We start from the raw sequence: 15,753 nt of genomic DNA, 5'->3' as shown, positions 1-15,753 counted from the left end.
GTAGCATGTGGGAAGCTCAGGATTCAATTCCAAATTCCCAGTACTGCAATTAAAAACAAAAACAAAAACAAAAACCCTGCAGCTCCAGCTGGGAGTCAGGAGCTACTCGAAATGAAACTGAGAGTTAGAGGAAGGCTCTTGGCATCAAAGGGAGGTGGGTTCCAGTCCTGCACCTCCTTCTGCTGCTCTCAAGCTCTTGCTGCCTCAGCTGCCCATCTGTCGAGTGGGATAGTAGCACAGCTCTCCTGTTGTTTGGAGATGAGATTAGAGGAGATGGTCGATGTCAAATACTTGGCACAGAGCCTGGCACTGTAACCTTCAACGCCCAACACCTGCTCTTACTGTTTCTGCCCACATTTATACGGAGCTGTTGTGGCTCAAGAAACACTGCTCTTCTCAGTTGCTCGGGCGCCTCACTACGACAGAGAAGAGGGAAGAAGAGAGGAAGAAGGATGGGGGCGGGACGACACACTACACAAAGTCTTTTCTGACCTCAGATCTCAGTGGCCCACCGGCCGGGCTGGGATTCGAACTTGGTGGCCCTGGAATCGTGCAGGTGCGGTATGGTCTCCTTACAGTATCTATTACTGGTCTGCGGGTCCCAGGGTCCCGCGAGAGGCCAGGGGGCGGAGCCATGGGTGGGCGGGCCGCTCTGGGCGCGCGGAGGAAGCTATGGGCCTCGCGGCGCCCTCATTGGCTACAGCTCGCAGGTGCTTCTTCAGCCAACCAGCGACGTCGGGGGCGGCGCCTTCGCGGCTCACCTGGCTGCTGCTATGCTGAGTAGCTCAGTGGCTTCGAGAGCCGTGGAGCACCTGTGAGTTTGCGAGAGTCGTCCTGACCCTAGCCTGGCCCAGCCCGGCCCGAAAGCGCCCGGCCCCCGCCTTCGCTCGGCCCCCGCCTGGCGCGCCATGGGCCCTTCGTGCTTCAGTCTCTCCGCCCTCCTGCTACTGCTGCAGGTATGTGGGGTGCCCTGACTTGGGGGGCGCCTTCCGGCCCCACGATCTGCGTCCCGGCCCCGCGCCCCTCCTCTCCTGCTGTCCCCGCTTCCCTTCTTTTTAGAAAGTTTGGGTCCAAAGGGCCAGGACGTCCTGGAAAGCGCGCGGCGCTCTGGACTGCGCGGAGACGCGAGTGGGATAGGGGGGCGCAGACCCCTCCAGCAAATACCCCCGTGGGGGAGCTTGCTGCAGGCTCGGGGGGCTCTGTTTGCCTCTGTATGGGCTTCGGTACAAGTAGAGATGGAGCTAGGAGTGATAGGGACGATCCCAGAGGTAAGGAAAGGAGCGCTGATACAGAAATAAAGTCACCTGCCAGGTAAAGAATGGGTGGAAAGTAGGAATGGGGGCGCCCTTGGGGTGGAAGGGATCAGAGCGCCCCTGGGAATGAGGACATAGGATTGAGCATTCCCGGTCTAGAAAGGTGTGAAAGTGGTGTCAGAAAGAGTAAAAAGTCTCCAGTAAAATGAAAAAGGAGACGGGAAGGGAAGGTGGGCCAGCAAGCCCCGTCCCGGGAGTCCGGGGCGCGGGGATTGGAAGCAGGTTTCGGGGAGGGAGAGGATGACGTCGCTGCCTGTCCGGGGTGGGGGTGCTCCCCCCATCCCGACGCCCGGAGCGAGGGAGAGGCGGCGCTGCTGGTTTCGGTGTGCGTTGGAGTAAACCCCTCGAGTTACCCCTGTTCCGTGCCTTTCCTCCACTCCAGATTTCACCGTGGCTCTGCCAGGAGCCGGAGGAGCCCTGCCACCCGGGCTTCGGTGCCGAGAGCTACACGTTTACGGTGCCCCGGTGGCACCTAGAGCGAGGCCGCGTCCTGGGCAGAGGTGAGGAGCGCCGCTGGCGTCGCGGGGCGGGGTAGGGAAGCGGCCCAGAAATCGTGCTTCCGCAAGTGTTGGTTGGAATGGGCACCCACATCCCCCCATCTTGGTCGAACGACACCCTTTGTAATTTACGCATATTTAAGGGTCTAACTTTTTACCGCGACCGAGCATAGTGGTCGGGCCGGCTAGCGCTGACTGTGTTAAAAAAGGGCGAAGGTGGGGGGCGACTGGAGCGGGCGCGAAGAGGCGGAGTGCGTAGAGGTCATCAGCACTGTATTTCTCATCGCCCTGACTGCTAGAGACAGCCTATCAATTCAGACTGCAAAAACCTGCTGGGCGAGACAGGAACGTTCCCCTTTTGTAGACGAGCAAACCGAGGCTTAGAGAGTGACTGCACTTGCCGCGCCGAGGGTCAGCAGAGCAGGCGTGTGGAGGGATCTGACTCCCAGGCCCTTCGTGCCCTTCTGGGAAGCTGATTAGGGAGCGGCTCTTGGTTACCAGGGCTGTGGCTTTTGTTCATAGAGGTGAAAACATTTTAGTACAGGTACTATTTCCTCAGTGAATAATGACTTAAAAAAAAAAAAAAAGCCCAGAAGCTCTGACTCAGGGGTTGAAAATACTCACAAACACATGATAGATTTCAGGCTTTATCTGTGTGATAATCTGGTTTGTTTTGTTCAACTTCAGTATTGCCCAGGGCTGGGAGCAAGGGAAAGGGCTGGTCTCCTTTCTAGTTGCACTTATTCCCAGGTGCTTACTTCGTGTCAAACCACGTTCTCCTCCCTCATGATTTTAGTTGATTGGGCAAGTATCATTGACGATAATCGTTTAGCTGGTGGGTTCAATAAAGATGGAAACACCACTGGAAAAAAAAAAGGAATACTTTTTTAAAGGAGAAATCCCCCACGATTCCCCCGAGGGGATACTTCCACTGTGCTTGTTCTTCTGGTCTTTGGCCTGCAGCAGTCACACTGTTGTTTTAAATTTGGTTTTTGAACTTTGGAAGTTGTTCCAACAGTGGGCAGTGTGCTTTATAGAGAAACTGCAGTCGGACTGATTAACTGTGTTTGCTTTTCTGAGGCCCAGCTGTGTTCTGTGGGGTGCTCCGTGGCATCAGAAAGGTAGTGTTGACCACTTGATGTTGAAGTGATTATTCAGCCGGACTCCACCTGGTGTTCCGCCTTGGCTGTCCCAGGAATAAAGTGAGATGCAGGGACAGATACGGACATTCCAGCCCTGCCCTCCAGAATTGCAAGTTTGAGCAGGTTGCAGAGTGTCCCAGGACCTCCTTAGAAGGAAGGCACTGTGGCACAGGGGCAGTGAGGTGTAAAGGGTGTTGTGGCTGCCTGTTTTTAAGGGGGTCAGTGGGCAGCGAGGCCTGACTTCTGGAAGGCAAACTTGACCCCACCTTGAAGAGAAGGGCAGAGGTTAGAAATGGGAAAGTGTGAGAGCATTAGTGTGAGCTGTCTCAGTACAAGCGCCAGTCACTTTGTTTACTGCACCAGGATATTTGGTAGCACCCAGGTGGGTTAGGCTAAGTCTGGGTTTTGTTGTTGTTGTTATTTTACACTAATAGACATCAAACCCAAGGTCTCCTGTGTGCTACCCAGTTGCTGTACCACAAGAAGGTTTTTATTTGGCCCCTAAGGGTCTAACTTGGATTTGTGGAAACCAAGGCATAAGACAGTTACTATTTAACCTGCCAAAGGGTCTACATTTGGTCTTTCTCTTTCTTTTATTTTTTTATTTTATTTTATTTTATTTTTGTTTTTTTTCTGGTATCAGGAATCGAACTCATGACCTTGCACTTGCCAGGCAGGCACTGTGCCGCTGAGCTAAATCCCCAGCCCCTTTCTCTTTCTTTTTGTAAATAATAATAACTAATAATAATAGAAACATTTAAAAAGAAAGAAACAAGGAAAAGAACAGAAAGGAGGTGTTTGGGGAATTAGCATCATTTCTAAGTAGACCTGGGACAGCAGCGTTGATGGCGGCGTCCCACAGAGTGAACAGTGACGGTGGTGATGGAGCAGATCAGGTGGGGCCGAAGGGCCCCCGTGACTGGTGGGTTCAGTGGAGGAGGTGGCCTCCACACAGCACCCCACACAGTTCTTATGTGGCTGGTCTCTATTCTCTTCCTGTCCATAGACCCCACCCCACTGAACGGATTTCCTGACGTTTAACTGTGGGATCACTGTAGGACAGAGTGCTCTTCTGAAAGCATACTTTTGACCTCAGGAACTGGCCTTGTGATTTTATAAGATGGTCGAGATTTAGGAAGGTGGACTCACTCTCTTGAGATGTAGTCTGGGAAAATGGAAGGGTGTAATATGAGCATCAGGTTTAGATATGGACATCGTGGAGTATATATGTACGCCTGTAATACCAGCTGCTTAGGAGGCTGAGGCAGGGGGATCACAAAGGCCACCTGAGCAACTTAGCCAGATCTTGTCTCAAAATAAAAATAAAAAGGGCCGGGGTTGTAGCTTAATGTAGCTTTTCCCTGGAAAAGGAACCAATTACAAGTGACTGAAGTATTCAAAATAGGGTTTTGACCAAACTGAGGGGACTTTGGGGTGGTTTGCTGGGGTCATTCCCATGCACTATGAAACAGACCCAACAGTCTCAGCCGTGTGTGCGTCTCTTCCTTTGGTTTCTCTCCATAGTTTCTAGAATGGAGAATATTAAAAACTAAGTATAAGCTGATTTTTAAAAGTTGCTGATTATTTTCCTTTCCTTGGCACAGACTGGTGTGAGAGACCCAGGCTGTGAAAGTTTGGAGATCTCAGTGGTATCAGCCTAGAGCACACAGCTTTAAACTGCTGTGGGGTTGGGAAAAAGAAAAGCTAACAGGCAGGCTTGTGAGCTACTGGTTTCCCTTGCTTCCTCTGTCATCTACAGGGCCCATATATAAAGTTTAAGTCTTGACAGCTTGATGGATTGACCTAGTTCATAGGCACCCACCTGTGTAGATTAAATATACCCATTTCCCTTCTTTCTAAAGGAGATGCTGAAAGCTGGGGCAAACAGAGTACAGGCCACTTAATTAAACTGGACTTTAACAAAGCAAACATGGAAACCTGCTTGGGGATTAGTTTACATCATCAGATACCCACCCCCTCCCCTCCGACTCCTGAATGTCCCTTCCCCAGTTACTGGTATCTGTGACTAGGGCTGATGCACGCTTACTGGGAAAGGAGACCGCTGGCCTCTCCTGCCCTTGCCTTTGTGTCTGCAGAGGAGTAGGAGTTGGAGAAGTCCCAGCCCAGCAAGGCCCTTTAGGGGAGGCCCCACCACCTCCACTGCCAGGCGGCTGTGGAAATCCCTGCCTACTCTCCTGGCTTTTTATTGGGTGAGCTTTTCTTTCAAAACCCTCAGCTGGTATCTGTTACATAGTCCCTTCCAAGCATAGGCAGGCGCTGAAGCAATCAGCTCTTGCATCTCCCATGGCTACCAAAACCCTGAAATCCCCAAGAGGCACCTGTCACAGTCCAGACTTGGCCTTTTCGGGGTTTCTGCCGCGCCTCAGCCCTCTCTCCTTTCAGTGCAGGAGGCTTTCTGAGGAGGAAATGCAGTCAGTAGAGCAGGTTAGGTAGTGCAGTGAACAAGTACTGGAACGATCCAGGACTGAATTTCAGCTACTAGTTATGTGACTTTGGGTAAGTCATCTGTGAAACTCAGCCTCCTCATCCGTATGATATGTGACAATATGTTTTCTTGTTTTGGGTTTTGTTTGTTTGTTTCTTTGTTTTGTGTTTTTGAGGCAGGGTCTTGCTGTGTAGCCCAGGCTGGCTTTGAACTCTCAGCGATCCTCTTGGCTCAGCCTCCTGAGTGCTGGGATTACAGGTGTGCACCACCATGCCTGGTGATGTGTGATAATATGTATGGGTTTGTTGTATTAATTGATATTTGATGGGCCAATACTTGGAACCAGCTAGGGAGTGAGCATCTGGTCATCCACATTCATTCATTTAGTCTAGTTGTGAGTGTCTATTTGATGCTAGCACTAGCTTAGACTCTGGGCTTACAGTAATGAATAGAGCAGATACAGCTGAGCATGGTGGCGCACACCTGTAATCCTAGTACTCTGGGAGGCTGAGGCAGGAGGACTGCAAGTTCAAGACCAGCCTGGGCAATTTGGTAAGACTTTATTTCAAAATTTTAAAAAGTGCTGGGGATGTACCTCAGTAGTAGAGTGCTTGCTTAGCATGCAGGCAGCAAGATTCAGTCCCCAGTACCTCTCAAAATGTTGTTTTTCGCAAACAGATGGTTCCATGAATAAATAAATATTCATTACCGTGGGTTATTTTTTCCCCTCAAACTCTACTCTGTGGTCTCAGACCTGGCCTAGAAGTTGATTATAAATGTGCGGGTAAGAGCTGGTCTGTTGGAACACTCTATATGCTTGTGAAGCTGCCTGCCAGTCTCCTTGGGGAAGGCCAGCCCTAATCCTCAGTGTGTCTGTCCTTTAGGATACTGTGTGCTGAATACTTGTCTCTAAAAGCTAGAGGCCAGAGAAGGGAGCCCTCAAAACCTAAATCTGGAAGTGGAAGGGCTGCTGGTGGCCTTTTGTTTTTATTGTTATACTGCAGACTGTACCAGGGACTTGGCTACAAGTGCTCCAGCCCTTTTCATTTTATTTTTTTAAATTTTGAGACAGGGTCTTGCTAATATACCTGGGCTGGCTTCAAACTTGTGATCCTCCTGCCTCAGCCTCCCGAGTAGCTGATGTTAGAGGTGTGTGCCACCATGTTTTTAAGCATTTTTCATCTTTGGTCAATTAAAAAGAAATTGGTGGTGCCCTCCTCTCTTTGTAAAAATTTTCTCTCTTAATCCCCTACCTTAGTTTATAGGCAATACAGCTGGAAAGGTGGTAGACTCCCTTGCTTTCTCTAACTTCTCCCTCTCAGCTGCGTTTAATTCCCTACTTCCCTCCAAGGCCCTTGTGGCATTTTCTTAGAATTGAAGTTTTTGAGGAAACGGCTCTTGCTAGATGAGTGATATTGGCCAGGGCTCCCTGGGTCTTAGTTTTGCCACCTATAAAATGGGTACAACTATGCCCTTGTCCTAAAGCACCATCTCAAGCGCTCAATGACTCTTCAATACGAGAGCCCTGGGAGTCCTGGGTACCTCTCTTTTGGAGCCTCCCCCACAGTTTACCCTTGGTTCAGAAGTTCCTCTGGGCTCCCTCCTGCCCAGCAAACCAGCCAAACCAGTTTCTTCACTTCCCTGGCTCTGTGTTAAGCAAACACTCTTTGGCAGTGACTAAACCCCACTGGCTTTGTTGGGGAAAGGAAAGTCTGTGGCATTTTCCTGCCGGCTGCTGCGCAGTGAGCCCGGTGGGCGGTGGTGAGTTTACTGTGGACCAGGGAGGGTTTGAACTGGGGTGGGAGGCGCCAGAGCTAGGAGCATCTGGGGAAGTCAGGATTGCCTTGCACTTGTCAGCTTCTCTTTGTTTTTTGTTTGTTTTGTTTCGATTTGGGTTTGGTTTTCAGTTTTTTGGGACAGGGTCTCGCTGTATAGTTCAGGCTGCCTTTGAATTTATTATATCTAGGCTGGCCATCCTCCTGCCTCAGCCTCTAGAGTCTGGGATTACAGCATGCACCATCACGCCCCCTGGGTTAGGCATATTTTTAAAGCTCCCCAGGTGTCTATCACCTATTCATTGCCCTAGACGACTCCAGGGGCCGGGTCACAGATGTTTGAGGAGTAAATACAGTACGTGGAGGCAGCAGGGTGTGGGCCTCTGATTGTCCAGCCTGAAGCCAAACATCCAAGGGCACCCTTGATCAAGGAGGGGGAAGGGGTGTTCTGTGGACACAGTGGTAGAGGTGGGACAGATTTGGGGAACCAGAGAAGCATGCAGCACACCCAACTTAGGATCCAAGCTCTGCCTCCAGGAGGGTCCAGAAGAGAATTTATAGAGACCCTTCCTCGAGTCATTTCCTGAGTCATTTCCGATCGCTGAGATGTCTCCAGGTGGGCAGGTGTGAGAGGTGGAGGGGAAGGGTCAGTTTCACCTGTGGCCCTTGGTGAGTCAGTGCCTCGGGAGGCACAGAAAGGGAAAGGGCATCCAGGAAGAGAGGGGGTGCTCACAGGCTTGTCCCAGAGTCAGGGTTCTGCCTTCCTGCACAAGGAATGCATAGGACTCAAGCAGAAGCTGCCACCTCTTAAGCAAATAACAGGGCCTGATGGTGAACCCCTGTTTTCCCAGCACTTTGGAGGCTGAGGCAGGAAAGTTGCCGTGAATTTGAGGCCTGCTTTCACCACAGTGAGTTCAAGGCCAGTCTGAACTACATAGTGAGCCCTTGCCTCAAGGGGGAAAAAAAAAGCGCAAATTATTCACTTGATTAAAAAAGGGCCAAACTGGGTGTGGTGGCGCACGCCTGTAATCCCAGCAGTCAGGAGACTGAGGCAAGAGGAACATTGCAAGTGTGAGGCCAGCCTGGGCTACAAAGTGAACTCAAGGCCAGCCTGAACTGCATAGCAAGACCCTGTCTCAAAAATAGACAAAAAAAAAAAAAAGTCAAATAAGCTGAGCCTGGTGGATGAAGTGGTACACACCATAATCTCAGCACTCCGGGAGGCTGAGGCAAGAAGACTGCACATTCAAACCCAGTCTTGGGCTGGAGGTGTAGCTCAGTGGTAGAGTAGTAGCCTGTAAGCATAATTGAGGCCCTAGGTTAGGTCCTCAGATCAAAGGAGAAAAAAAAAGTATCGACTGACTCTCTTCCGCCTGTTGACCAAATTCGCATCTCCTGTGGAAGCTGATTGACCCTTTAAGGGCAGGGAATTACCTCCTTTACTTTGGAAAAGCTGTCTTTTTTGTCTGTCTCATTGTTTTCATTGTGATGCTAAAATTCACCTCTTTTGCTTTTGAAAGGTCTCTTTTGTCTTTTGCTTGTGGGCAGTTTTCAGCCTGTTTTCCCCTGACTTCACTTCCAAATAAATGCTAGCAAAGCAGCACTTCCTCTTTTCTGTCTGGGTCAGCTCCTGGGGTCCTGGAAAGTAACTGTCCGAAACAAAGGCAAGTTTCAGCTGGGACTCACTCAGGGTGCTTGAGCCAGGCAGAGGTCTGGGTATGGATCTCACTCCTGAAAGGGGGTCGTGTGCCCATACCCCCGTGGGCTCAGATGTTGCTGCTGGGACTCAATGGGGCCTCCCTGGGTGGGTGAACCTGTACCCCAGGAGCAAGATCATAAAAGGTGGCCTGCTCAGGACCCCGTGGGATAATTGGCTACATGCTAGATAATAATTAGCTAGTGTTGTAATTAGCAATCCTTGTAACAAGCCGAAAGCTTTTCAGATTTGTCTTCCCCGGGCAAGTTCAAGACTAGGAACACACCTGTTTCCATGGTTTGGCATTCAATATGCGGACCCAGCTTCTTTGTTCCCAAGGGAGGTGGTTGTAACAGGCCCTTTCTGGTCTTCCTGCTGCAGCCCCCCACCCTCATAGTCTTTTCTCCGCTAGCAGTCAGGGTTGTTTTCCTTCCTCCTTTTTTTTTTTTTTTTGTAACAGAGACTCACTATGAGTTTAGGCTGTCCTCAAGCTCATGGAGATTCTCCTGCGTCAGCCTCCTGAGTACTGAGATTACAAACGTGCACTACCATACCCAGCCGAGGAGTTGTTTTTTAAATGAAGTTGGAAAATAATCATCCTTGCTCAAAATGGCTCGTGATTCCCCGTTTCACACAGAAGAAGTGCTGTCTGTGACTTGCAAAGCTCACACGCTGTACACCTCTCTGTCCAACCCAGCCCCTTTACCTTGGGCTCTTAGCTCCTGTTCTATCTAGCTGCTTTGCTTCCTAGCTCTACCTACCTAGAATACTCTGGAAACATTTCTGCCCCAGGGCCTTTGCCCTTAATGTTTCCTCTGTGGTATCCTCACTAATCGCACTCTTGTAAGTCCTGAAAGACTTTGCTGAAGTGTCCCCTTCTCCGTGAGGTTCTTTTGGGGCCCCCTTTGGAGCTAATAACCTCTACCCTTCAGGACTCCCTTTCTTTTTTAAAAAAGTTTTCTTTTCTTTTTTTTTTTTTTGTCTTTTTTGAGACAGGGTCTCACTATGCAGTTCAGGCTGGCCTTGAGCTCACTTTGTAGCCCAGGCAGGTTTTGAACTTGCAATGATCCTCCTGCCTCAGCCTCCCGAGTGCTGGGATTACAGTCGTGCACCACCATGCCTGGCCTCCCTTTCCTTCTTTGCTTTATTTTTCCTCTGGCAGTTTTTACCATCTGACACAGTATGTGTTTCACTTCTTTATTGTCTGTCTCCTCATTAAAACATAAGCTCTAGGAGGCCAGGGAGTTTTGTTTCGTTTTGAGGCTTTCAGGTAGACCAGTGCTGGCGCATAATAGTTGTTCAATACTTCTCTGCTGAATGAACGAGAAGTTCAGAATGTCACACACTAGTCCAGCACCCTACCACTGAGCTACATCCCCAGCCCTCTTCTTCCCGTGGGATATTTCATGGTGGTGATTTTATTTCTTAAGGAAAATATGGGCTTTCTCATTGAGCCAGGATAATGTGCATGAGGAGGAAGGGATGTTCTCAGGGCTGTGCTTCTGCTGTGTGCTCCCCAGTCCCTCGGAGCCCTGCACACCTCTGGTGTCACCTTACCTAATTGTCTTGTCATAAAACAGCTTGCTGTGCAGTCTAAGGTCAGCTGAGCCATTTCTGCCCCACACTTCTGGGTGTAAGGAAGCACCAGATCAAAATCTCAACAGACACCCGAGCCCAGCACCTGTTTGCTTTCCTGTTGTCCTGTAACAGTAACACCTTCTTGAGGGCTCCAGGTGCACCCAGCACCTCCCACCTGCTGTCTCCCCATCCTGCAGCCCATGAATTGTTCAAGACCCAGCGTGGTGTCTTTCCAGTTTTTGGCAGTGCAGAGGAGCCTGGAAGGCACTCAGTTGAGCAATGCAAAAAGCTAAAACTAAACTAAACTAAAATAAAGGCTAACTTAATCAGATCCTGTCCAAGATAAAAATCTCACTGCTCCACAGTTATCTGATCAGTAACTGCACTGAAAGCTTGGGCAAACCACTGGGCAAACCTCCTGCCTCTCAGGAGTTATTCCTATTCCCCATTCCTTTGCAATAAATTTTCCTACTCCTAGAAAAAAAAAAAAAAGCTGGGCATAGTGGTGCATACCTGCCATCCCAGCACCAGGGAGGCTGAGGCAGGAAGACTGCAGTGAGTTCAAGGCCAGCCTGAGCTACATAGCAAGACCCTGTCTCAGAAAACTAAATAAATATCCATTGAGAAAGCTTTGTAGCACAGACAGTATCTTCTAAATCCTTAAGGAAAATAGCTGCCTAAGGGGCAGTGTTGCTAGATTCACCAAGTAAAACTACAAGATGCCCAGTTACTTTAATTTCCAAATCAGCAGTGACTCATTTTTTAATATAGATCTGTCCCATGCAATATTTTGGATGTACTAAAAAATTTTGTCCTGGGGCTGGGAGTGTAGCTCAGTGGTAGAACATCTTGGGATCTATCACCAGCATCTCAAAAATAAATACAAGTCTGAGCCTGTTCTGATCGTGAATAAGGACTAGCTATTGATCCTTGTTGAATTCTTCCCTTATTCTGTCTCTCCTAAACCTCAGACCCATGAGAAGTTGTGGACCACCCAGGTCATGCAGACAGCTAGTGGGGGTGTGGCCAGTCAGGTGAAGGGAATGGATACTTTCCGCTCTGAAAGTCCGAGGGAGAAGTCCCTCCAGAGAGGACAGAGCCGTTTGCTTTCCTTTCACTGAACAAATTTATGCCAAGCACCTGCCAACCATGGCACCAGGCACTGGGGAGTGGACGAGGTCCTCACTGGACAAAATCCCTGGTGGAACCTCCCTTCTAGATGGAGAAGACAGACGATGATCCATAGAAGGAGAAAAAATAAGCAGAGAAGGTGATAAAAGCTATGTGAATGGGGGTGGAGGGAATTTGGAGAAGTCATTACTAGTAATGACATTTGTGTAAAGGCCTGCAGAAGTGAGACACTCAAAGAATGTTAGCATTAAAGCAGGACCCGTGTAGAATTACACTGGGTCTTAGGACTGGACCTCCTACAGTCTTCAGGTCCCTATTTGTAGGAGACTAATCCCTGGAGGCTAATTGCCACCACATCTCCTTTAAAGGGTATCAGATTCAAACTAGGATCTATTGCCCTTTTCAAGCCACCCCGCCCCTTGGCTTGTCACCCAGGAGGAATGTGGCTCGGGTGCTCTAGCGTATTTTCCCAAGCTTCTTAGGTAGAGGGATGCAGTTGTCTGTCCATCATGACCTCAGGCAGATTTTTTTCTCCTTGTGCATTTATGCACTGGCGTCCCAGGACCTGCTACTCAGAAGGAAGCCATCATGCACATTTCAGGCTTCAGACTTCCTCCTGCACACATCCCACACCACCACTGTGTGGGAGTGTCTGAAAGGGAACAAGATGAGCAACTTGTGTGTGGGAGAAGTTGTGGCTTTCCTACTGGAAAACGTTACCCTTGAGTCAGCGGTGGGACAAATACCTGAGCACTTGTTGAAAGGTGAGGCAGGGCCGTGAGTCACTGCATGGAGAGGCCCCTCCTGGGAAGGTCTTTCGGTCTCAGAGGCTCAGCAATGGTGACATCACCTTTCAGGAACAGGTACTTCCGAGGTCAGCCCTGACTCATAAGTCCCCTGAGATACTGGTCCTAGGCGCCTCCTTCCCACCTTCTTGCGAAGGGGTTTGGCAGCTGTTTAATGATCACGTGGCCAGGTCCATTCTCACCCCAACTCCCAGGCTTGCCGTCATGACTAAACTTTATGGAGAAAATGAAATTCGTGGGTATACTTCCTGTATCTCGTGCTTTCTCATTTTAAATCTGCATTTAAAAAGAAAACCTCCACCCCAATGTAGCTGGCTATGATCCCAGGCACAGGGAGGCTGAGCCAGATGGAAATCCTCTCCTCCACCTTGCAGGTGGGTCTTTCAGGGCTGGTCATGGTAGTCTTTCATTTTGAAACTTCCATGTTGTGCTGGTTTTTCTTTGGACTTTGGAATTCAGTCATGATTGCTCCCTTTCCTTTTCTTTCTGCAAATCCTTTCACCTGAACCATCGGGGTATTGAAGACTTTGGGAACTAAATACCTGGCAGGCTGTTCAGCCTACAAAACCGCTGTCACTTACCAGGTGTGAGGTTTTATTTCTGGTTTCAAAGGAGATTTGATGTCAAGGTTGTGACTTTTCAGTATTTATTTTCTTTCAGCCTCTTAAAAGATGAAAGAACGAGTCTCTGAGCCTTCTAGAGTGGAGTTGAACTGGAGAGGGTGGCATGAAGGGCTGGATTGTTTAGATTCCAATCTCTACTGGACCCTCCTTGCCATTTGACCTTAGGCAATTTGCTTAACCCTTTTGTGCCCCAGACCCCTCACCTGTAAAGGTTCTTACTTCATAGGGTTGCAGTGAACATCTATTGCGTTAGCACTTGCACCAGGCATGGAGGTGCGTTAGCACTTGCACCAGCATTTAGGAGGCTGAGGCAGGAGGATCACAGTGAGTTTGAGGCCATCCTGGATTACATAAGGAGATGCTGTCTTAAAAACCAAAACCAAAACTTGTGTCTTGCCTTCAGTGCCTGGCACATAGCAAATGCTCTGAAGGGTTTTTCTTTCCTCTTTTGGGCCTGGAATTTGAGGCCAGTGTGAACTACATAGCGACACCTTGTCTGAAAAAACAAAACAAAGGATGATGAAGAAGTACATCTCCTTGCTCTTTGACCTCTCCGAATTTAAGGCACCTTTGGACTGGGCATGTAGCTCAGTGATAGAGCGTTTACCTAGCACTCTAGGCCCTAGCATCTACCTCTAGTGCCAGAGGGAAAAAAAATTAAAGATACTCCTTTTAACGAGTATCCATTCCAATTGTGTGTCTATCTTGAGGGCTGCTGATGGTGTCTGCCTCTATCTGTAGTAACCTACACAGGTTGAAGTCTCTGCCTATTTGGTTTCACCATCCTATGAGCTTAATTTTTTTTTTTTTTTTGGTCTTTTTGAGACAGGGTCTTGCTATGCAGTTCAAGCTGGCCTTGAGCTCACTTTGTAGCCCAGGCTGGCCTCGAACTCGCAATGATCGTCCTGCCTCAACCTCCCAAATGCTGGGATTACAGGTGTGTGCCACCACACCCAGCTTAATTCTAGTACTGTGCTCATTTTATAGGGGGAATATTGATCCTCAGAGAGAATATTAATAATTTGCCCAAGGCCATAAAGCAAGGAAATAGCAGTAAGGGATTTGAACCCAGCTCTGCTGACCCCAAATCTATATACCCCAAATCTACCTATATCAGATGGTACTTTTTCTGGTGGATTCCAGTTGCCCAAGTCTCTTTATAACCATTGCTAATTTTTTTTTCTGTTTTTTGAGACAGGGTCTTGCTTTGTAATTCAGGTTGTCCTTGACCCTAAACTCGCTATATGGCTCAGGTTGACCTCAAATTCACAACAACCCTTCTGCCTCAGCCTCCCAGGTGGTTCGATTACAGGTGTGTGCCACCACACCCAGCATCGCTGCTAATCTTTTACATATTTTTCTGGTGTTTCTTAATTAGAAATAAAGACTTTTACACCCCCCCAACACACACATCTTTTAACACAAAAGGTAGCTTTGTTTATTTGTTTTGGGTTTTTTGTTTTGTTCTGACACAGGATCCAGGCCAGCCTTGAGCTCACAACCCTCTTCTCTCAGCTGCCCCAGGGCTGAGATCACAGGTGTGCACCAGGGTGCTCACCCAAAAGGTAGCATATTACACATACAATTCTGCACTTTACTCTGCACTCAGTATATCTTGGGGATTGTCTACACTATTATATTTATTTATTTGATTGCTGCTTATTTAGGTGGAACTGGGGATCAAACTCAGGGGCCTCCTACCACTGAGCTATACATTTCCAGCCCTTTTTATATGTTTTAATTTTGAGACACAGTTTGGCTAAGTCGCCCAGGTGAGACCCAAACTTGTGATCCTCCTGCCTAGTCGAAAGTGCTGGGATCTTTTCTCTCCCTCCCTCCCTCTCTCCCTTCCTCCTTTCTGCTAGGCATTGAACCCAGGGCTTGTGCATGCTAGGCAAGCGCTCTACCACTCGGCAGCACCCCCAGTAGTCAAGCATTTTAGATACTGACAGCAGGAGGCTCTGCAGATACGGGGTTCTCTTAGGCCGCTGGGATGGTTTCTGATGGCAGGAGACAAATTCCTCCCACAGTCAGTCTTGGCACTAGGAGAGTTATTAGGTCTTCAGGTTTGCTGATGATGTGTGAAATACGGTCAGGATTAGTATCAGTCCCACAGGCAACTTTAGTCCCCAAAATTGGTAGCCTTATTCTTACTGGAGTCCCTGCCCTGCTCTTACTGTGTCTGTCAATGGTTCTGTAATACTGCTCTTTCCCCACTTCCCAGGGCTCAGAGAGGCTTAAGCCTTCATGCTCCCAGCCACCTTTGCTGCTGGCCTTTTGAGAAAGCTGAGCGGCAATTAACCTCCTGTTAAGTACCCGTAAAGGGCATGGCCTTCCTCTGAGGAGAATGGATGAGAGGATATGGGACAGAACTTGCAGCGGTAGGGACTGGGGTAAGACTTCTGGGCAGGGGTTGAAGCACCGGGAAGGCATTTCGTGAATACTGATAGCCCATTTCTGCCACCTGTGGTCCCTCCTGGGTCATCTTGCCCCACCTACCTCAGTCCTTTCTTATGGAAGCCCGAATCGCTGAGTCAATTCTGCAACCTCAGAGACCCTTACGCTAATTTCTCAGAGTATGTTTCTTTGAGAAGTTAGGAAAGGCAAAGGCCTTAAAAATTTTCTAGTTTCTTAGCCTGTACATGAATTGTCAGTTTCCGTGAGGGCAGGGGACTGGAACAGTCACAGAATTGGTAGGGGTCAGAATTAGAATAATCATTTAATAATCTTTTTTTTTTTTTTTTTT

The 15,753-nt window shown here is 48.8% G+C and overlaps 1 protein-coding gene across 1 annotated transcript in view; it reads left to right on the top strand.

Moving 5' to 3' along the window:
- Positions 1-793: 793 nt before the first annotated feature.
- Cdh1 (cadherin 1, type 1) overlaps positions 794-15,753 on the top strand; it is a gene marked incomplete in the record, with an annotated part of 78,674 nt that continues 63,714 nt past the window's right edge. The window contains 2 exon segments of the mRNA XM_013503937.1: positions 794-956; positions 1,696-1,813. Of these exon segments, the coding sequence (XP_013359391.1) occupies positions 909-956; positions 1,696-1,813 (166 nt within the window).

The sequence above is a fragment of the Chinchilla lanigera genome, unplaced genomic scaffold, assembly GCF_000276665.1.
Source record: "Chinchilla lanigera isolate Chin_1 unplaced genomic scaffold, ChiLan1.0 scaffold00083, whole genome shotgun sequence".
Taxonomy (NCBI): Eukaryota; Metazoa; Chordata; class Mammalia; order Rodentia; family Chinchillidae; genus Chinchilla; species Chinchilla lanigera.
The sequence above is the reverse complement of the archived record's forward strand: the minus strand, read 5'-3'. Positions and strand labels throughout refer to the sequence as shown.